Consider the following 22,642-nt stretch of genomic DNA (forward strand, 5'->3'; position numbering starts at 1 on the left):
AGGCCCATGGCAACAAGCAACTTTTAGTCACAAATATGGCTACCTACGTATCGAAGAAGTAAGCAATTGCAATACAGTATTGGCACATTGCTATTGTATTGGCACATTGCTAGTCAATCCAAGGGAGCCTGCTATGCCTCAATACAAAGGACTATTCCATCAAAACCGTGGTTTCAGCAATTCCCTCATTTTTCCAAAAAAGAAATTTCTTCACTCATTCGAATGAGGATCGGACATTGTTCCGTTCCTTCCCATCTTTTTAAAATTCACGTTGTTGACTCCCCAGATTGTACATTATGTGGTCTAGAAGTGGGAACTTTAGATCACAAATTTTTTGGTTGTCCCTCTCTAAACAAATATCCTCTCTTCTATCAAGCCTTATCTAAAATTGCCTCCCCTCCATTCAACATCTCATCTCTTCTAAGTCTGAACTCGACTCCAATTTTCATTATAATTTTGAAATTTGCCTATTTAAATAAAATTAATATTTAAATTCACCTTTCATTTCTCAATAATTTTAAATGATGGCCAAGAACACCCTTGAAGGGTGAAAGCCAGAAATAATAAGAAGAAAAAAAACACTTTTACTTACGACTTTGACGATGTATGTCTTAATTTTCCTTCACTAATAAAGGATTAAAACAATTTAGAAGAACTATTAGAGAGTTGCAATTGAATAAATAAGTGAAGGTGTTATACCTCTCCGTGCTTCAAGATGCGAGCGAAGATGCTCGGAGACCAGCATGTGACGTGACTGGTGGACAGTCCACCGACATCGGCCACATGCGTGAATCCCAGCACCTGGTTGCCGTCGTCCTCCAGAAGGGTCTCGTAGGTCAGGAAGTGCACGCGCGCCATGTCCGCCGAGGTGTACTTCATCGCGTTGAAGTTCTCTGCAAAACGACGGTCACCACCAACAACCTTTAATCGTATTGTGTGCAGAATGCAACCGTGATCGCCAATTTAACAATCAGAACCAATCAGGGCTGATCAGTTTCAATCAGAGCACGTCACGGGGAATTCAAATTGTTTGTTCGAAGGAAATTACAGTAAATAAGAAACTTAATTACACGCTTAACAAGTAGATAAGTTAATTGAAACGCTCGTAAAAAAAACACAAATTTGAATTTATTTATTTTAGCTTCTAGGCTATGGGATGTGTCGCTCTTCCTCACAGTTCTTCAGCCAATGTTCCGGACAGATCTTGCAAACCTTTCTGCGGGAAAGGTATTCTGCAATACATAAAAATGTAAATTAATTTATTAAGTGTATCTTTGTAGTTTTTGTAGTACTATAGTATATATAATACTCAGTGGCGGTTCGTGCAAAGAGGCAGGGGAGGCTGTGCCTCTCTTACTATTAGTGGAGAAAAAGGAAAAAAAAGATACACTTATCCATACTTCCAAATTAAAACATTAGTCTTAAAGTTATTTCAATTTAAATATTACACATTTATATTTTCGTATTTCAAAAGGACTGGCTTGCTTAGTAAAAATAACATAATAATATATTTTTTTAACTCTTCATACCGGCTGGCAACAAGAGGATTTCCGCTCACCAATCTAAATTTGGCTACAGTATAAAATACACTAGTTATACAGATGTACGGTCCGCCTCTGAGAGCCGCTGATTTCGTGTAGGCGGAGGGGATGGGGAAGTCACACGAAATCGTAATGAACTGTAACTGACATTACCGCGCGTTGTTTAGTTTGAGGCGCGCCTCCAACACTTCCGAAATATCACCGATCATTGCTTTTCTTTTCTTTATTCAATTGATGGTTCTTCATTTTTTAACATAAAAGGTATTGTGTTGGTCGGATTATTTTGCTACCGATCGATGAAAGATCGTCGCGTTGATTTGATCTTCCGCTAACGTGATATATCGGCATATAAATATGTATATGTAATACTTAAAAAAAGTGGGTGTGTCAAGCCTACGCAAGACAGAAGTGAAACTTCTAGTTTCAGCTGATGCTTGGCGTGGCGCAGTTCGCTGGTGTCTGAGAGAGAGGAAAGAAGAGAAGAGAGAGAACGTTCGTGAGCGGCTCCCCCACCTCAACAAGGTTTCACTTCAAAAATGCCACAGCCGAGAATCGAACCTCGCTTAACTGATTGAAAGCCAACCACGCTGAGCACCAACTGTAAGCAAAGCCGCATAAATTGATTATATTATGTAGGTTCTGAAAATATGAGAGCTTGTTATGTTTTATAATGTTACCTACATCACACCCAAAATATAATATATTTTTAAAAATAATGTACAATGTACAGAAATAGAATCCCACACAAGATCGCGTAGTGCGCTCTAGCGAACGGATATTTTATCAGAGGGAGATAGTTTTAATTTTTTTTTCTGTAAATTATTACATATTATCAAAATAAATAAATTAATTAAATAAATGTAATACAATTATCATAATATACGGATTAGATAATAATTTTAATCCAACACAATAACGCAAAGCGCGCTCTAGCGGAGTAATGTTTTATCACAGTGAGATAAGTGTTTTTATTATTTTGCAATATTATTTTCTTTTAAAAAATGTTCTGACCTACTAAAAAATAAGATATTGAATGAAAAAGGCGTTAAAAACAAAAAAATAATGTGCGATGGCCGAGAATCGAACTCGGATCAACTGCTTGGAAGGCAACTATGCTGACCATTACACCACCAACGCCAGTTGTCGGGATGAGCTAAGAAGCATTTATATGTTACTTCAAAACTTTGACTAGATCAAATGAACTTTAATCGGTGGTGGGGGTACCCGCATTTTCGTTTCGGTCATGAGTCGGTTTTACTCCGGTCCTCGAAATTGCATGACGCGCGTAAAGAAGTTTCACTTCAAAAATATGTCTGTATGCCCACTTCTCAACCCCACAAACCGCCACTGATAATGCTATTGACAGTGAAAACCTTAAAACACAGCATTTTATGTGTTAGTGGTTTGTATTTACCCAATTATCTATCTGTATATAAATATAGTGGGTAAGCAAAGTAAATGAGTGGAGATTTTCATTGCCAAAATTATAATTGTGATTTATTTTTGGTGTATTATGCCGTGTTGTGCTACCTCCTTCTTTAGCCAGCGTTTCGAATAGCATTACAGTGTCCATCATCATATCTGCCCTGACGATGGACACTGTAATGCTGTCCGAAACGTTGGCTAAATATATAAATAAATCACTTTAAAAGTAAATTAGTATTTCCGTTTTCTTTAAGAAAAACCTTATTTCCGATAATATTTGAACATTGAGTCATTGAGTTACTTATGGACCTAATATTTATCGAGGTCACGTGTGAGACTACTTATCACTATCTAATAAATGGGAAGGTATACACAAAACATTGCTTACTACTGAGCCATTTAGTTCTTAGTCGAGTTTGAGAATGAAGAGCTTAGCGAATCTGAAGGTTGTTGTCGTGAAATGCGTGTTATATCATATAGTTTGCAGTTTGCACTAATCGCCAAATACTGAAAAATAAGTCTGACCCACTTTCCGCACTACGCAGCTGACAACGTGGGCATTGTTGTAACGATAACCTATTGACAGCATCACGCTTAAATATAAAATCTGTGAGTAACACCACCAAAAGACTTTAAAAAAGAATAATTCGTCATTAATTTATTATTGTATTGCCTTAACACCGCCTCGAGCTAGGAATACCTACAGTTCAAAATTACACTTTGCCATTACACAATAGAACTTGGCATCATTTACTATTACAGAAAATATTCTCGACATAATACAAAAGTGAAAGGTATTAATTTTTACTCCTTCGTTTATCCGAGATTTTATTTCGTAAATAATTTTCATGTAAAAACAAGAAGATTGCGTGAATAACTTGGGTTTAACTAGAAGCATGCGTATTTAAATATTTAGGAAATTGTGTAATAACATCTGATGGCTTTAAATAATTGAATAATGTTGTTGAATACGTCGTCGAGAAATAGGTTACGTCGATTTATCGGTTTTATGTTCAATGGGTTCATTCATTAAATTGAAAAAGACTCCTCTATAGGCCTAGCCGCTCGTCTTAAGTTTAAGTAAAACAGACGGTTCATGAGAGTAGGTCTATTGTTCGTGATCATTATGAATCCATTGACCCTGAGTGATTTTAGACCTACATTAGTGAAGATTTTCATTTCGTTTGGAATTAATGGATTTAGACCGTACAAATTACATTTCAAAGCCTCGTATGACGAGTTTATGTCAAATGTTATGTAAAGTTTTTTGTATTAAAGTAATATCCAGGGGAGGCATTTAATTCCTCTTAAAGCAAACACTACTTTATGCATGTGGATAAGTAATGAGGTCGTATTGCCATTTGATTATGTCCGAAAAACCGTAATAAACCATAACCATTTGCCGTTGCTTAGTTCCTTTCCCATAATTCGAGGCTCATAATAATTTACACGTAAACTCTCCTAACTTAATAATATATTCATGTAAAAAAGAGTACCTGCAGCGGTGGACGGGCAGGCGGCGTGGTTTGATTTTTAAGCAAATCTACAGTATTTTTCCGGGATTGATGAAAGTTTGCTCACTTGACTTCCAAAAGAAGGTCATTGTCTACATGTGCTATCGAAAAGCCCGGACAACGCTGGGGACTTCGGGCTGGTCTATCTATCTACCTATCTATTCAGATATGTCTGTGGCGGCCAAAGTTTTATTCCAATATTGATGAATTTTTGCACACTTGGCCTACAAAATAAGACGAAGGTCACCGTCTACATCTGATTTCCAATTTCTTTGTGTAAAAACTGGGAAATGTTGCCCGGGATGTCGATTTTTTTTACGTCAGGGACGCATATTGTAAAAGAGATGAGAGAAACCTGAAAAATAATATTATTTTATAAAATTACGCAGTTATACATAAAAAATATATTTAAATCACATATATAATAATGTCATATACATAATATACATCAGGGCCCCAAGCACACGCACACCGTTAAAGTTTTACGATTGCAGATTACCAACGAACAAACAATAGTTCATATCGGCTAAATTAAATATATTTAGTTGGCGTGAACTGATTTTGTTCTTTGGAGAAGATTGAAAAATAACCCATATTGTCGATAAAACTTGTATCGATGTGCTTATGCTACAAGCCCCGATCCTCATTAAAAGTCGCCCACGAAATCGCCGCCACATTATTGACAAGAAAACGTAAATCGCATTAGATTCGGATTCGCGTCTCCATCGAAATAAACAACCAAAAAGATAACTAAAAATCTGGTACTTTATGAATATGTTTATTTGGTACACGCTTGCCGAGAGTTTTTGCAACAGTCTGTCAAGTATACAACATTCAGGTCAATCAGTGCCATAATCTAAATCGTCAATCAAGTAGGGAAAAAAATCACGAAACTTAAGCTAACTCACTTAAATTTAAGATAATGTTTTCTGTTACAAAATTTGTGACAGCCTTTTACATCACATAGAGAAACTTTTTTTTTCTGATCTGTGAATTTCAATTTTTATTTTGGAACAAAGGGGTTGAAAATAATTTTGGAGTCAGATCTACGCTTTGATGCATTTTATAAGACACTAGACAACAGATATTAAGCCTCAATAGACCAACATTTTTTTGTATAATTTGACCTACAACATTGTACCCAATTTACTCAAAAACGAAAGCTCAAATCAAAATAATTTATAGTAAAAAAATCGACTACAATTTGATTTAGATTCACAAGTTATTCACACTAATTTCCAGATACCATGTACATAATTTGAAAATAGCTTACAATTTGATGCAGTATAATACAGTAATTTTATAAATTCACGTAATAAGGTAAATATTTCTCAATTTGCTCTGGATTGAGTAAGAACATCATAAGTAAATTAACAATACGTACATATTGTACGTAAAATGCATACGTATTATCACACATCGACCAAGTATATCACAAGTAAAATAACAATACGTATATATCACTGCTACGCTGACGATCAGCAAGTTTATTTTTACTGCGCTCCAGACGAAATCAATAGTCTCAAGATCCGTAAAACTGAATTTCTAGAAGCAATAACTCGTTGGATGTCTCCAAACAAGCTGAAGCTGAATCCATCTAAGACTGAGTTTCTCTGGGCGGCCACAAACAAACGTCAACATTTCATAGACGATTCACCTATTTCTCTTTCCGGCAGCGATATCATCCCAAAAACAACAGTCAAACTTCTCGGTGTCAATTTAAATTCAGAATTTTCGTTTAAAAGTCAAATAAATAGGACTGTAAGCACCAGTTTTTTTCACCTAAGACAACTCAAATCTGTCCGAAGAAATCTTCCTACAGAAGCAAAAAAACTACTTATCAACTCTTACGTAGTCTCACGTCTCGATTACTGCAACGGCATTTATGCCAGCCTTTCAAAATATCAAAATTGACAAACTTCAATCAGTGTTTAATGCAGCAGCACGGCTCATAACCGGGGTTTCAAAATATTCGCACATTTCAGAACACCTTCGTAACCTTCACTGGCTCAAGTGCCCTGAAAGAATCCAGTACAAATTGTGCTAGATGGTGTTTAAATCCATCAATGAAATGGCCCCACCCTACATCTCTGAACTATGCGTCCCGGAAAACACTGGTCTGAGACAGTCAACTCTTAGAACAGCAACATCATCAGCTGTAGGCAGACTAATGGAACCTAAGCGCAAGCCAAATACTAAGTTTGGTGATCGCGCTTTCGGAGTATCTGGGCCGAAGGCTTGAAATAAACTCCCTCCGGAACTAAGATCCATAACAAGTCCAACAGAATTCAGGTCTAAACCAAAAACTAACCTTTTAAAGCTGTCATACACTTAAATTAAATATACCATTCCTGAGAGAAAGTCCAGTTATATCCAATTATGTCCTAAATCCTGTATCTAAATTTCGCTAATAAACAATTAGTTAATGTTAATTAAATGTAAATCTAAAGTGACCCACCAGTTAAGTATTGTACTTTATATTATCTACATATATAGTTAGTAATAACATAGATCATTGTAGAAATGTATTATATATTTGTACAGCGCCCTTGAGGTGATTTTTGCACAAAAACGGCGCTATTAAAAACATCCTAATATTATTATTTTTATTATATCGTACGTAAAATACATACGTATTATCACACTTTGACCAAGTATATCATAACTAAAATAAAAATACGCGCAAATCAAAAATATATACATATTATCTTAAAAGTAAAACACAACTTATTTTATGTACAGCGAATCCAATTAAAATGTGTCCTTTACTAATAATTGTTACATGCTCATTAGACATACAAAAGTTGAATTTTCAATTCTGTGAAACTTGTGGCCATCATATTTGAAAAAAAAAATTATAGTGGAATTTGTAATTGGAAATTTTCATTATAAACAAATGCCAAATAACAAAAGTTTATTCCATTCATTTAAATTTTTGAGACAAAGAAAATATATGAAATCGATTTTCAAGACTTGTACTTACTGACGTTGTAGAAAATGACCCTACGGCCGTGGCTGTCGCGGTATGGGGACACGAATATGTATCTGAAAAAAAATAGGTAAGTGGTTAAAAAGTGATGATTCAATATCATTTTCGAAGTTAGATATCGAAGTACTGTAACAGAATAAAACCTACTAAAATATTGATTCCAACCTATGTATTTATATCAGTGGCCCACCACTTGTGTCTGGTGGGTTATCAATTTTAATGTCGCAACATTAAAATTCCAAAACAAATAAAATCGATTGATTTTATTTTAAGCCAAGATAGATATATAGAGATATATACATGGATAGTTAAAATATTGTTATTTATTATTAAAATGTACTTTAACTACAAAACGTAACATAATAATAATAAATAACAATTTGTATAGCGCCGTTTTTGTGGCGCTTTACAGTTGATGCAGGTATTACAAAAATAAAGTGAAGTTAATTATAATGTTTTAACAAATAATATCTTTTTGGACGGACTATAAAGGAAAGAAGTTCGAAGTTTGAACGCATCAATCCTTCATTATAATATTTTGTCTTTTTTAATACCGTATTCACTTGGCTAGCAACCTATTTGTTGAAAGTTTTATTATTTAGTTTTTGTGAGGTAAGCACTTTCCCTTCGTTCGCAATATATTATGTCCGGAAATTATTTATTTTTATTTTTTATGTGAAACCGCACAAGGGTCCCAACTGCTCCCTACCATTTGGAGCCAGTGAGACTATGGCATCCCCAATTGGGGTATGTTGTCAGGCTGAAGGTAGTGAGAATGGTAAGAGGAAGGTGGGGAATAACCTGGCTATTCAGATTTGATCACCAAACACGGCCAAAACCATTTAAAAAAATGTTACAATTCGGAATGTGTGAAACTTTATTTAATTGCTTGTCGCCGATTGATTTTAAATGCTTGAAACAAATACCCACACACAAGAGTAATAAGTCTAAATATTAATATATGTTATTACAATATTATTAACTTCTTCTTCTTCTTCAATGAAATATTACGTTGATGGGTTATTATAATTAACGTTTTTATTTTTTTATCAATAAAAATAACATTAATATCGCTCATATTTTATCAAAATAAGTGTTCAGTTATATCATACATGGTTACTAATTTCGGACAAAATATATATTATGGAGGAGCGCAGACTCTTGAAGAAATGGGTGGTATTATAGAATAACACAAAATAAGTGTTCAGTTATATCATACATGGTTACTAATTTCGGACAAAATATATATTATGGACGAGCGCAGACTCTTGAAGAAATGGGTGGTATTATAGAATAACGCAAAATAAGTGTTCAGTTATATCAAACATAGTTACTAATTTCGGACATAATATACGAGTATATTATGGACAGCTCAGTCTTGAAGAAATGCGTGGCATTATCGAATACCGCAAAATAAGTACACAGTTATATCAAACATAGTTACTAATTTCGTACATAATATACGAGTATATTATGGACAGCGCAGTCTTGAGGAAATGCGTGGTATTGTAGAATAACGCAAAATACGTGTTTCGTTATATCAAACATAGTTACTAATTTCGGACATAATATATTATGAACAAACGCAGACTCTTGAAGAAATGCGTGGTATTATAGAATAACCCAAAATAAGTGTTCAGTTATATCAAACATAGTTACTAATTTTCGGTCATAATATACGAGTATATTATGGACAGCGCAGTCTTGAAGAAATAAGTGTTCAGTTATATCAAACATAGTCACTAATTTCGATTGTACGCGTTTTGCTTTATTCTATAATGCCACGCATTTCTTTCAGAGTCTGCGCCAGTCCACAATAAATCAAACGGTTTGTTGTGAAGTGATTGCAGCAAGAAATTTGTATACGCATACCTTTAATTTGATATCACAGGTCTTACAATACAAGTATTGGGAAATGTTGCGCCATCGTATCACAAAAGGGCGTGAAACCTTTTTGTAGCATATTGAGAAATAAATTTCACGTTACCATGTTTATTGATTATTTCTTCTTTTATGTTGAAACGATAAATGATGATCTTTCAGTAATTATGTTATGTGGATTTAAGACCATGTAACCTTCGATATCAAGTACTTGTTATTTTTTTTAAGTTACATTTATTATGAAGCAGGGGTTTGCCCATCTTAAGACGTAAAAACACACAGGGTAACTTTGTTATTAAAATAAAAAGAATGGGACAAATAAAAAAAAATGATTGAACTATTTTTTAAAAAGAAATCATTTTTATTTTTGCCTTTTTAAGGAGTGTCAGACATAAAATGTAGGATTCCTATCAAAATCGGTCAAAAATATTGATTTTTACTTTCATAAAGCTGACTATATTGCTGTTTCAATAAAAAAAAATAAAAAATGGACAACAATTTTTTCGTAATGTTTACTTTTAACAACAAAAATTTTTTATGAGTATCTATACATTTTTATATTTAAAAATATTTGTTTTGCTATCTGAGGTATATTTATTTTTTATTTACCTTACGTGTAAATTATTTTCCTGTTCTCAGTCTCACTGGTTTGCCACAAAAATGAATAATTATATGCATATACGAATGTACAATGTACATACCTACTTACTTTATATTTTGCTCTATTTACAATATTAGGTGTTATTATTTGGATTTGATGTTAATCTTAGTATTAGAATTTGATTTTTATTTTTTTGTGCATAGTGCTATTATCCATGTATTATGTTACACTTACATACATAATTTGTCAATTTCTTCTGTAAAAGCCCGATAGAGCGTTAATGAATAGTAAATAAAGAAATAAATATACAAATAAATTCTTAAAGATGTACGATTCAATTTATTTCCGAGACGTTTGAACGAAACAAAGTTTTTTTTTTTAAATTACGCACTATGCAACGGTTGCATTTTGTGCTTTCGACTGAAATGTAGATTGTTTTTTTCGCTGGGGCGTACCACTTTTATTTTCAAAATGTATTGTTCTTTTCAACAACTGCAGAACACAAATGTTTTCCATCGGTCACGGAAATCAAAAACACTACGACTACGCCCCAATGTAAAAATGCGTTGTGTAAATATTTAAAAAAAAAAAGTTTTGTGCATGAGAAACCCGCATTGATGAGAAAGCAAGATATTGTAACAACAACACTTTAATTTATAATTTTCAATAAATGAACTATAAATTTATTTTTTTAAGTTTGGAATCATGAAAAACAACAGTGGAATTTGTGGGTCAAGTGATGTCATTATTTGCTACTCCAGTCGGCAGAAATCCAAATCCAAGAATCCATTTAATGTGAATGACACTTGGATAGATTAGAAACGTACAGCGCACGCATGGGCAGTATAATGATTTGAAATAAAGGTTTCAACGCCTTCCAAAAATACAAGACAAGAAACTGTATCAAATTCTTAAAGATGTGCGAACATGGACAAGGCAACAAGTCTGTGCCAAAGGGAAATTTATTGTCTTTCAATCTTCTATCCGCTCTGAGTACGTTGTCTGCCAATCCATCGATGGATTCAATGAGCTGTTGTGTATTTTATATGAATACCGCTCAAGAAGCCCAACTGCTCTCAACCGTCTGGAGCCAGTGAGACTACGGCATCCTCTATTGGGGTATGCTGTGAGGCCGAAGGGAGGAAGAGTAAAAGGAAGGTGGAGAATTGGTATTTTTGTTTCGTCACTAAATACGCCTAGAGCCTTTTCAAACAATGTTTCGGTTCTGATTAATGGTTTTTCACCAGGGAGTCAAATTGTTTGATTGCGTAAAAAATCGTGTCGCTTAAGCATCGATGACACGGGGCTAGTTCACGAGCTGCTAGTCGACGAGTCTATAAGCTAGCGAGTTAGCGAGTGTCGATGACACACAAAACTTCCCGCTCGCTCAGTAGCGAACTAGCTAGCGAGTTGGAATCACGTGTTATTTTGCGTGACGTGTTGTTTGCATTCTATCGTTTATTTTTTTAAGCTGAAAAATGAAGTGGAACACGCGTGATATTACAGAGTTTTTCAACATCTACGAACAATACCCTATTTTATGGAATATAAAAGACAAAGAGTATTCTAACACAAAAGTAAAGGATGAAATTTTCAAAAACCTCTTAATTAAACTTAACGAAAAACAACTAATGGTGCTGCCACACGCAAAGCTCACATCAACAGATAATATAAAGCACAATAGCGCTCGCCATACAATCCCATACAGACCCGACACACGTAAAAAGATAACGCGCTATAAGTGTGGTTCTGAACTTCGCTAACCGAATTTATTTTACGTAACCGCTCCCGACGCGATATTTGAAAAGTTATGCGTCCCCCTCTCCGCCGTAAAAAGGAGAGGGGGTCATTTTAATTACGGAGCTACCGACTAAGTTCTGTGTTCCCTTTGACAGCCATGACATAAGCAGCCTAATAATGCATTTCTTATTTATTATGTTAGCTCATATCGTCATGTGTGCTAGTAAATTTATAAACATAAAAAAAAACTTTATTTGGCAAACATACTTAACATATATTTAAAATATAAATATAATCAATATTTGAATTTGAAGTAAACAAATTTTAGCCCTTTCAAAATTAATCATATTTTTAACTCAGTATGTTTATTTGGTAATATCATTCCGTTTTTTGATAAAGTTGGACGGCCCGATACCTACATAGAGAAGCTTCTAGTTTGTTCGTTTGTTGATTGTTTTCCTGGGTAATCTGGTTTGCTCTCGTCAGCTCTCGTGCTCTCTTCTCGTTCCCTGCCCTGGTGTTGGTCCTTGCCGCCTTTGCCTTCGACATTTTTGGAAATCGACGTGAGCTTATTTTACAATAATTTATTATATGTCGCTTTCGTCGATCGGCGTGCGAACTGCGAATTTCCTGATTCGACGGAGAGGTTATGTCAGGTTATGTGAAAATGCGCTATTTAGGCGCAAATTGTTTAAAATCTAAAAAGTTTATAAATAGCATTTATAATTATATAGTTGGCGGCATCATCATCTGAGGATGAGCTGTCCAACAGATCCAGCAATAGGCGACAAGTATCATCCATTTCGAAAACGTGCTCAAGCTGTCAGTAAGTAAAGTTGTCACTTTGACAGATGAAATTATGTTCCTCGGCCGCTCTCGAATTCAACTGACCCCCTCTCCTACCATAGGAAGAAATATTTGATAGCGTCGTGTGTCGGTAAAAAAGATGATGCGCTGTACATTAACTTTTGATGTGAGCTATGCGTGTGGCAGCAGCTTAACTGTCGGTATGGATGTGTATCTTTTTTTTTAGCATTTCATCTACCATCTGCAGTAACTCATCAAATTTGGAACTGTTTAATTTCAACATATTTCTATAAGCCAATGGATCTTCGTCCTTTAACTCTCTCAATAAACGGCTGGAAGCACCATATTCATCGCGTTTTTCTATCCATGATCTTGGCCATTTTCTTTTCTGCTTCAAGTTTTTCTTTAGTTTTCGTTGTAAATCCTTCTTGATAGCATAACCTAAAGCATCGATGACACGGGGCTAGTTTACGAGCTGCTAGTCGACGAGTCTATAAGCTAGCGAATAAGCGAGTTAGCGAGTGTCGATGACACACAAAACTTTCCACTCGCTCAGTAGCGAACTAGCTAGCGAGTTGGAATCACGTGTTATTTTGCGTGACGTGTTGTTTGCATTCTATCGTTTATTTTTTTAAGCTGAAAAATGAAGTGGAACACGCGTGATATTACAGAGTTTCTCAACATCTACGAACAATACCCTATTTTATGGAATATAAAAGACAAAGATTATTTATTGTTTTGGTGTTTAATTCGTAGAACTCCATTTAATTTTTTCATGTTGTTGACTATCTCAAACCAAATCCAGAAAACTTAAGATAAAAAGCGAGTTAAGATCTTTTAAAAATAGTGGCTACTTAAGGGGTAATCCTACAGAAGTGTTCGATGGGCGTGTCTTTTTTTTTTTTTAATATAGCATAATGAGAGCATATATTTAAAATGAGTAGATACAAGTGTTATTACGTTTTGTTAGGTTGAATTTAGTTCCTAGCTAGGCAGATTGCCTGTTCTAAGGAACCAAATGTTTGTGAAATGCCAATATGCTCTTTGTACATAAAGTAAGTACTTCTAATGAAATCGATCAATTTTCAAAAAAGTATCGTTTTTTTTCTTTAGCACTTACCTGCCTACTCAATTTAAATTTTAGACTGCGTGGGTCTTTGAAGACAATAGGTCTGCAAATGGGTTCAGTATTAGTGGCGCTTACAGGTGAAAGGATAAAAACTTAAATGTGAAGTCAGGGACGTCGCCACTGTACACACATTATTGGAAACAATAAAAAATTACGTTAGTTTCTATTTGTCCTCCTGCGCGTAGTGTAAAACTGTAATGAGTGTCATCTCCAACAATCAAAGACTCCAAATGGAAACATTAAAAAAATTAAATGTGTTTGTACTTTAAATAAATTTCCTGTGAAACAGTAATGTTCGGACATTATCTGATGTCTGTTTTTGTGCAAAATTTGATATTGTTGTATTCTGGTGTCGGTAGTTTGTAGGTAGGTACCATTATCTTCCGTCATTTATATTGTTTCGTATTATATGTTTTGTTATTAATATGTAAACAAATAAAAATTAATAATTTCACCAAATGTAAGGGTTTTTTTTCTGGCATCAGGAAGAGACCACAAAACGCTTATAATATCTGTGTATCTCTTTGGTTATTGTAACGGAACTTCGGCCGCCGAGTTTCGGCCACTCGATAGCGGTTGTTAAAATTTTAGATTAATTGGAAGGAAATATGAATGAGAAGACGGAGGAGGTAATATAAAAATGTACCGAACAACTACAGTCAGGGACGGCACCATGATCTGCTATGCATAACACGAGGTATGGCGCTATTAAATAATGTTTACAAGGTTGTTGACATCAACAGTAAAATTGAAGAATTCAATGGGCATGTACAAGTACATGCCATAAATTACTCATTATAATTTGTATTTTTATTTTTTAACGTGGTTTATGCTACATGTGTATTGTAAATGTATTAATGTAGTTTACTTTACATGTGTGCTTATGTAACTGTATTGTAAACGGACACATAGTCTGTTATGCACAAAAAATTGTAGTAAAAATAAATGATAAGGATATACTCGAAAGAACCATGAAAATAATCTCAACCGAAAAATTTTATTCAAATGGTGATCTTTCACCAAGGCGCTACTGAAAGTACAATGATGATAGCTTACCCGTCATTGATGATTTGCCTGGTGCTCTCCTGCAGGCAGTCCAGCCCCCGGCACATGTCAGGGAAGGTCTTGCGAAGGTGTAGCCATTTCAATATCATCTGCTGCGTCATGGGCACACTGAACTTCTTGGCGCGTAGGAACCGCAGCATGAACCTCTCGTCTGAAAAAAGATTTCATATCAAAAATACTTTAAATAATTTTAAAGGAGGGAGGTAACACACTTCCCCGAAATGAGAGTTTTGTTCTAGATATAGATATTATTTAATCTCTTCTTCCATACGTTTAGAAAAACTATTCAGCAATCGATCTGAATTTAGAATTAAGGTACATAAAAGAAGTACCTATACCTCCTACAACGGTCATATAAATTTTCAATACTTTCCCGGCACAATTTAAGCTAAGTTTCTCGTGAACTCTTTAAGTTTTTAAGTAAAAAATATATATGTTATTTTTAAAGATAATATCTATATACTTGTTACGCCGAAAATTTAATTATATGAAATTCATTCGATAGAAAAAAATCTCAAAGTAAACTACGAAAATATTTAAAACACGTTTTGTTCTGTTATTTAATATGTTTTAGCCGTGAAAAAAATTAAAGTGTATCTTTAAATTCATCTAAAGCATTTGTCGAGAGGTTTTTGCTATATTTCAAACGATTCGTGTTTTATTAACTATGTTCACCAGTTTCGTTTAATTATTATCGTTTTTTTTAATATTGGCGCGCTCCCTCTAACTTACTCTATTTACATACCTCCCCTTCAAACCATCTTTAAACGCTTACTACGGGGCCTTAAGCTACAAACTAAACATGTGTACGTTCTTGTTATACCTTTATATCGTAGGTAATAGGCATTAAAATCGCTCGACAAACGGAGCCTAGAAACGTTCGATTTCAAGCACAAAACTGGTTTTTATTTATTTTGTAAATAATTTTATAAGAAAGCACAGAAGTTAATCAATTGTCACAAATAATCTTAGCTATAATACTGTATATTAGTTGTTTCCTTTACGCGTTCATACATTTCTATTGTGAAAATATATTTTTTAGTAGCTTACATTTATATTTATTATTGAGTAATTTATTCTTTTATTTATATTTTACTCAAGCGAAACGAGAGGAAAACCTTAAATTTATCTAAAGCATATTTTTTTGTATTCATAATGTATACCGATTCGTTATAATTTATTTATTTTATTTTATTTTTATTTTTTTATTATTATTATTTTTTATTATATAAGTACATTTTTGTTTATTTGTTACAATATATGATCAAATATTTCAAGACCCCTCTTCCATAGAAGCATTAGCTTGTGGCTGGAAATGGAGTGTACATTGTTTTATTACAGTATGTAGGTAATTAAAAATAAAATGATTTTAAACTTATTTGAAGAATGGGATGTTACTTAAGGAAACTAATTGAGATGAGTTATTCTTAAGATTAATTCAATTGGAAATATTTTTATTTTTTGTAAGTTTGTCTTTAAAATATTTTTTCACGGTGTTTTTTATTTGGATGTTATCAACAATGTTTCTAATTTCTTCAGGGGGCCTACTCTTTATCTTTCGAATCTTCCCTCCAGCCGGTTTAGCCACGTCACAAACCGTATTAAACCTCCCCTTACGGTGTTCAAAAATTCCTCGTCTTCCGCTGCTATGTAATCGGTAAATATTTATATGTTGTAATTACTTATTGCAATACATAAATTTATTTCTGAGGAATGGCTAAAATTTGAACTCTGTGTTTAGTATATTTAGATAGCACCGGCAAGGAAAGGTTAAACCACGAACCTACAGGTTTGTTAACCCGAAAGATACGGAGTAGGCCCCCAGGTAGTCGATTGAAAAAAATTCTTGCCCGGTAAGTGTAATAATTTTGTGCAAAGGAAGTGTTTAATTTTGGGCATGGAAAAATACATTTAAGTCGAGTACGGTTTTCAGTTAGAAATTGATACTTTTTCTTTTATGATTTGAATTAATGCATTTTTAGTATAAAGATCTTTAAATGAAGGCACTTGAAATTCTTCGAATAATCGATCCGTTGGGTAATCGGAAGGTTTTCTTAATAATTATTAATCAAAATAGTGATTTGGCATTAAGCTTCGCCTTAAGTTCTTATAATCCTTCGTAAATTAAGCGTTAGGTACATAACAAGTTGTTCTTGAGCAGGAATTTTCTGATTTAAAAAATCTCTAGAATTCCAGGTGTTGTACCAGAAAATTCATACAATTTAATTTCAATTTTTATATGAATATTTTCAGGATCGTTAGTTAATTAAGTCATGTGAGACACAGCCCCACATTACTCCCATATTTAAACATATTTGACTTGGAATGGGAGAGACTAGTTCCAGCCGTACTCTCTCGACCCATCGGCTTGCACCGCAGTTAGAGGGATAGATTGATACGTCCGTCACTCCTGGACACATTTACTCTTAGTTTCTTTCCCACCACTTATACCTTTTTCCTTCCTAGAACTTCCTCTTCTTCCTTTCCATAAAGGGTCCCTCCACACAGCTTCCCCAAAGATGTTATAGGCCCTGAGGGATTTATTTTGCTATAACTTGCAGAGAAATCTAAATCCATTTATATCGCAGCACAGCGAAGACTATTCCAAATGCCATACTTTTAAAATCATTATTCAATAACTTGTTGTGAAATATATTCAAATTATGATACACGCCAATAATATCAAATTTATTCCAAATAAAAACATGACTTCGTCGACGTTTTCTGTCTTCATGAATTCAAATCGATTTTATGTGCGAAATTAAATTCAGATTATCATGATGTTTTTCAATATCTAGGTCAAAGAACATCAGCATGAGAACGATGGCTTTTTCCGACCTGTTATGTTATAAATCGGTTCATGTCTCTTGGTATTTGATTAGCATTTTCATAATCATCGTTCCAATCCCTCTTCCCAATCCCGTTCTAATGTCGTAGAGCAAAGAAATGTAATACTTTTAAGTGTTACATAAATAAGGACTTCTAACTTGAATATTATAGTATGAAGTAAGTACTGAGATTTTTTGCAGTCAACAATGAGATACTGATAATGATAAGTAATTACAAATGTTCGAAAACTAGGACATATTAAGTCATTGGCGTGAATACTGCACAAGTCTCAACTGCTCCCAACTGTCTTGAGCCAGTAAAATTTTGAAATCCCCAATTGTGGTATATTGGGAGGCTGAAGGTTGTGTGGATCGGAGGGAGATGGTGAAGAGGAAGGTGGGAGAGTAAGGCTTTTCAGATCTGGTTATCAAACACAGCTAAAACCATTTTAAGCAATATTTCAATTTTGAATGGTGGTCTTACACCAGGCCGATACTGAGAGAATATTTCACTCTGGAACGTGCCGCAAGTATACTTTTCAGTATACAGGATGTTATTTCGAGTAAAAAATGAAAATTAAATTTTTTCCTTCAGTGAATTTTTTTATGTTTTTTGTTTTCTTTTCTACAAAAACATAGAAAATCAGTTAGTATTGGACATTTAGAGTCGATGTGAAGCGTTACTCAGCTGAATGACCTATGGTAAAATTTAAAAAAAATACAGTGTGTGGCAAGCCTAAGCACGACGGAAGTGAAACTTTTAGTATTCTTCTCTCTCTCTCTTTTCATTTCATTCTCTCTTTTTTTCTGTCTATTGACATATTTATAAGTAAAAAAACAAATCGTTGATAAAAAAAATTAAAAGTTATAAAAATATGGGATTCGAACCCGGGTCCTGCATAACGAGTGTCGAACGCTCTGCCTCTAGACCGCGAGGAGAGTCAGGAATCACTGGTTAATGTGAGTCAAGTAGGTCCCTTAACACCCTGTTAGTATTTTTAATTAATAAATTGTGAAATAAAACGAATTAATCCAAGCAGGATGAAAGATACAAGTGACGTAGTGAACTTTTATCGGTTGATTCATAAAGGTAAGTTGTGCAAATGTATTCGTCGAAATTTCACAAGAGCTCGAATAAAATATCAAATCCATTAACACTGCTAAAATCGAAATGGTGAAACCTGTATCTTGGTCAACACAGAAAACAACGTTATTTGGGCGACTCATCTTCACGTTTCTTCCGGACTTTAATATGGTATTTTAGAACCATCGTTATAATATAAATTTCATGGCCTCGTGTGATATATTATTTTTTTTAAATCCTATTAGTCAATACCGCCAATTTCTCTCCGAACACAAAAATCAATACAACAGAAAAAAGTAGAATAATTTAATAATGTATAGAAAATATGTACGGTATGGAAATAATATTAACTACGTTCCATAATAATTCAATTTATTTTAAACTGCCACTAACCCCAAGTATTACCACGAACTTGCCTTGCCTGTGTGGGACTATTTGTTTTATAACTAACTCTGACATGGACATTTTTTCGGATTCACTGCCCAAATTTAAACGTGGCATTATGTCAATAATTTAAACTATTCAATGCGCATACACAAACACTCACACATACATTACAAACGTCACACACACACACACCTATAAACTACACACGTCACCTGGTAATTAAGGAATAAAAATACCACTTAGCAGACATTACAAGGAAATATATCATAGGTACCCAATATGAGGTATCTTAGTCGTGTATATTGTTTCATCTCTGTACATCGTGTACTGTTTGTTTCTATAATATAAAATAAATAAATAAATAAGTTTATTTCTCAGTAACTTTTTTTTTACCGTTTACAAAAACAAAATAAGCACTTAAACTTGACTAAGAATTTAAAGAAAAAACAACTACAATGATATTTACATGAGTCCAGTTTGATAGTAGAACTCTAAAAACATACATATTTTTTTAAGCAGACTATGAATAGAGATATCAAAATAAAATATAGGTTTTATATGACCGGCGTATCTACATGATAAGCTATTATACAATACATACAAATATCCTCCAAGAAACAATTTGTCTTATAATAATAGTCATATTTGAGTAAAATAAACTAAATATTTGCAATGAACAGCTGCAGTACATACTGCTTGAAAGTGTTCATGTTGAAAGGAAAGAAGAAAGGTTTTCTATGTTATAAGCACTTTTTAAGCGGAATATTCGGAAGATTATGAAAGTTTAAAACTTTATGAAATACTTAGGTTTATCAAAAACGACGGTGATTTATTATTGAATGATTTATCTTGAACCTGTTTTTCACACAGCACGGTGAAATGTATTGGAACTTTGATAGTTATTAAATTATAAGAAATGACTGCATGAAATCTTTTTTTTACCTATTAGTTCAACAAGCGTTACAGTAAGCTGTATGAACACTTGTGCAATGATAGAGGACAGCTGGATTTGTGTGGCTTTGAAAGTTTATACGCAAACCAATAACTTTTTTCGGGTGGTATCTACCACACTAGATTTCTAATTGGAATAGCAATTGCCCGTTGCCAAATGAACTACGATGTCTAACTAGTATTGAAAATAGGAAAAGTAATGAGATATGGACAAAGTCTGGATATTCAGATCTAGTTACTAAACATAGATGTAAACATTTCGATTATGAATGGTGATCTCTTAAAAGAGCAAAACTTCGAAATAGAATTAAATTGTATTATCTTCTACGTCAATGATATAATTGTAATACACTCCAATAAAATCATCGACCGACATTGCTTGTGTGTTTGCGAAAGATTCGTCAAGGTTTGTGATTTTTTTATATGAAACGAAGAAAACGTGAGGTGACAATAAATTTGTAATAAGTTTGTGTAATTACCCGTTTTTTTTAATTTCGTACAAAGTGGTATCTTTACAGTACCTATAAATTTAAAAAAATCGATAAGCGACTTAAATCAGAATTTGAATGCAAATGTCGTATTTGTAATATTCAAATTCTCTTATTTGCTTTCAAAAACAGTATTTTATTTTGGAAAACGTTTAAAAAATACAAATCTCTTTGAAATTGAAGGTCAACCTAGAATATTTCTTATTAAATCATGAATTTGATGACAAAAAAATCTCAAAATTAATCAATGGTTAATTATTTACCTGTGCGTACGTTCTTGATATCGTCATTTTTCTCGATCCACTTCTTGATCTGCTCCAGGCCGTGGTCCCTCGCTGCTTTGGTTTCCCGAAGCTCGGACTTAGCGAGGTGATCCACGCGGTCCTTCAAACAGCCCTCGGTGTCAGCGTGGAACTTACCCCCGAAGTGGCTACTTAGTACCAGCCTTACAGTCTCCATTGCTTCCTTGAATCAAAATATAATAATATGATAAATAAATCGGGTTTTTTCCTTCTAAAGATATACAGTAACCACTTACATTATCCAGGTTATCCAACTACCATCAATATAAGAACAAAATGTTGCACTTAGCTAAGATTGAATTCGCTACGTCTGGGTAGAAATCCATAACTTTTAACTAAACCAAAGATTTTAATTAATAATGTTTTAAATGTTAGTTAGATTATTAGATTTTCTTACCCGCAAATAAATATCATTAAAATGGAATAGCGCTACAATCGTTTAAATGGCAACACCAGGATCAGGACGGTTAAATGGTTTAAGTATGTAACATATAAAGAGTACCTATAGTGGTGCATGTGTAATTCTTTCACATTATGTCACACAATATGTATGGTGTTCTTATACATATACATTCCACATATATACATATATGTGAAATTTATATGTATAGCATCTATATAAACTGCTTGCTTCAGATGTCTTATAGTGTTGGCTAACGGATGTATTATTTTAATGAAAAATGTTATTTTTAATTGTCAAGTCTCTGACAGCCCTGAATTGTTGAAGCTACTTTGCCATACCCTCCGGCCGTAGTGGCCAAGTGGAGATAAATTTGATTGTAACAATAAACTCACTACTATTTGCGCTATTATAATATTTTGCTAGATTATATCTGTTGGCAAGTCACCTTTTCTGTATATTTTATCCTGTTTAAATGAAGTATTTTCTATTATTGTAGCATTCTATGCCTTAAGAAAATTTCAGCTGTATCACATTCAATGTCGTTTTGTATACATATTGTTGTGTTCTTAAATGTAATACTAATATTCGCCTATGTACCACTGTGTACTTATCATCTCATGTATCACATTATTGTAAAAGCCTTTTATGGTGTTTAATAAATAAATAAATAAAAATATTCCGAAACTAATGGTACATGCATTTACATGTGTGTTTTTAATGTATTTTTATATCGAAAAAACTATTTGCTAGATGCTAAATCAAAATAAATACTTTTACTTCCCCACATTCCTCTACCCCATCTCAATCCCTCCCCACACCTTCAGCCTCACAACGTATCACAAATGGCCATAGTCACACTGGCACCAGATGGTTGACTCTGCTACGGTACTCACATAAAAAAGCGGCAAAGTTTTGTAAAACTTTAGTTGTAACATTTTTCCTGCAAAAGGTAAACTGTAAAAATTAGGAATCGAGCATAACCTCGGTGCCGTCATTATCACTGTCAAATGTAAACTGTAAAATTCGGGAGTCGAACATAACCTCGGTGCCGTCATTATCACTGTCAAATGTAAACTGTGAAATTCGGGAGTCGAACATAACCTCGGTGCCGTCATTATTACTGTCAAATGTAAACTGTAAAATTCTGGATTCGATCATAACCTCGGTGCCGTCATTAGTACTGTCAAATGTAAGTTCCACTTTATTAAATTTCTATATTTTACTGCATAATACGGGATAATGAACCTAAACAGTGTCTACTCAATTACTAACTATTTCCATTACTTCCTTGAATCAAACCACTATCACAATAACAGTGCTGCAAAGGTAAATTATTTAATAGTACTGACAATTAGGGTATCATTACGTATCAAAAGATAGAAGGACGTTAAAAGGGCATTATTAGAATAAGTGAGACCAATCCCGTGCGTAATAAAAGATAATAAGCTTCAATATTATTATCTAGTAATTTGTATTAAACTAATCTCAGCGAGAGATCATAAATGAC

At 33.8% G+C, this 22,642-nt stretch overlaps 1 protein-coding gene across 1 annotated transcript in view; it reads right to left on the bottom strand.

The window, feature by feature from the left end:
* Positions 1 to 20,889, bottom strand: part of Cralbp (Cellular retinaldehyde binding protein) — a 34,803-nt gene extending 13,914 nt beyond the window's left edge. Inside the window, exons 1-4 of the mRNA XM_089645688.1 lie at positions 20,694 to 20,889; positions 14,684 to 14,843; positions 7,464 to 7,525; positions 700 to 893 (exon numbers count right to left, since the gene is read on the bottom strand). Of these exons, the coding sequence (XP_089501814.1) occupies positions 700 to 893; positions 7,464 to 7,525; positions 14,684 to 14,843; positions 20,694 to 20,889 (612 nt within the window). The remainder of the gene's footprint in view (positions 1 to 699; positions 894 to 7,463; positions 7,526 to 14,683; positions 14,844 to 20,693) is intronic.
* Between the last annotated feature and the right edge of the window lie 1,753 nt (positions 20,890 to 22,642).

This window comes from Hesperophylax consimilis, chromosome 23, assembly GCF_061612785.1.
Source record: "Hesperophylax consimilis isolate HC1 chromosome 23, BYU_Hcon_1.0, whole genome shotgun sequence".
NCBI classification, from domain to species: Eukaryota; Metazoa; Arthropoda; class Insecta; order Trichoptera; family Limnephilidae; genus Hesperophylax; species Hesperophylax consimilis.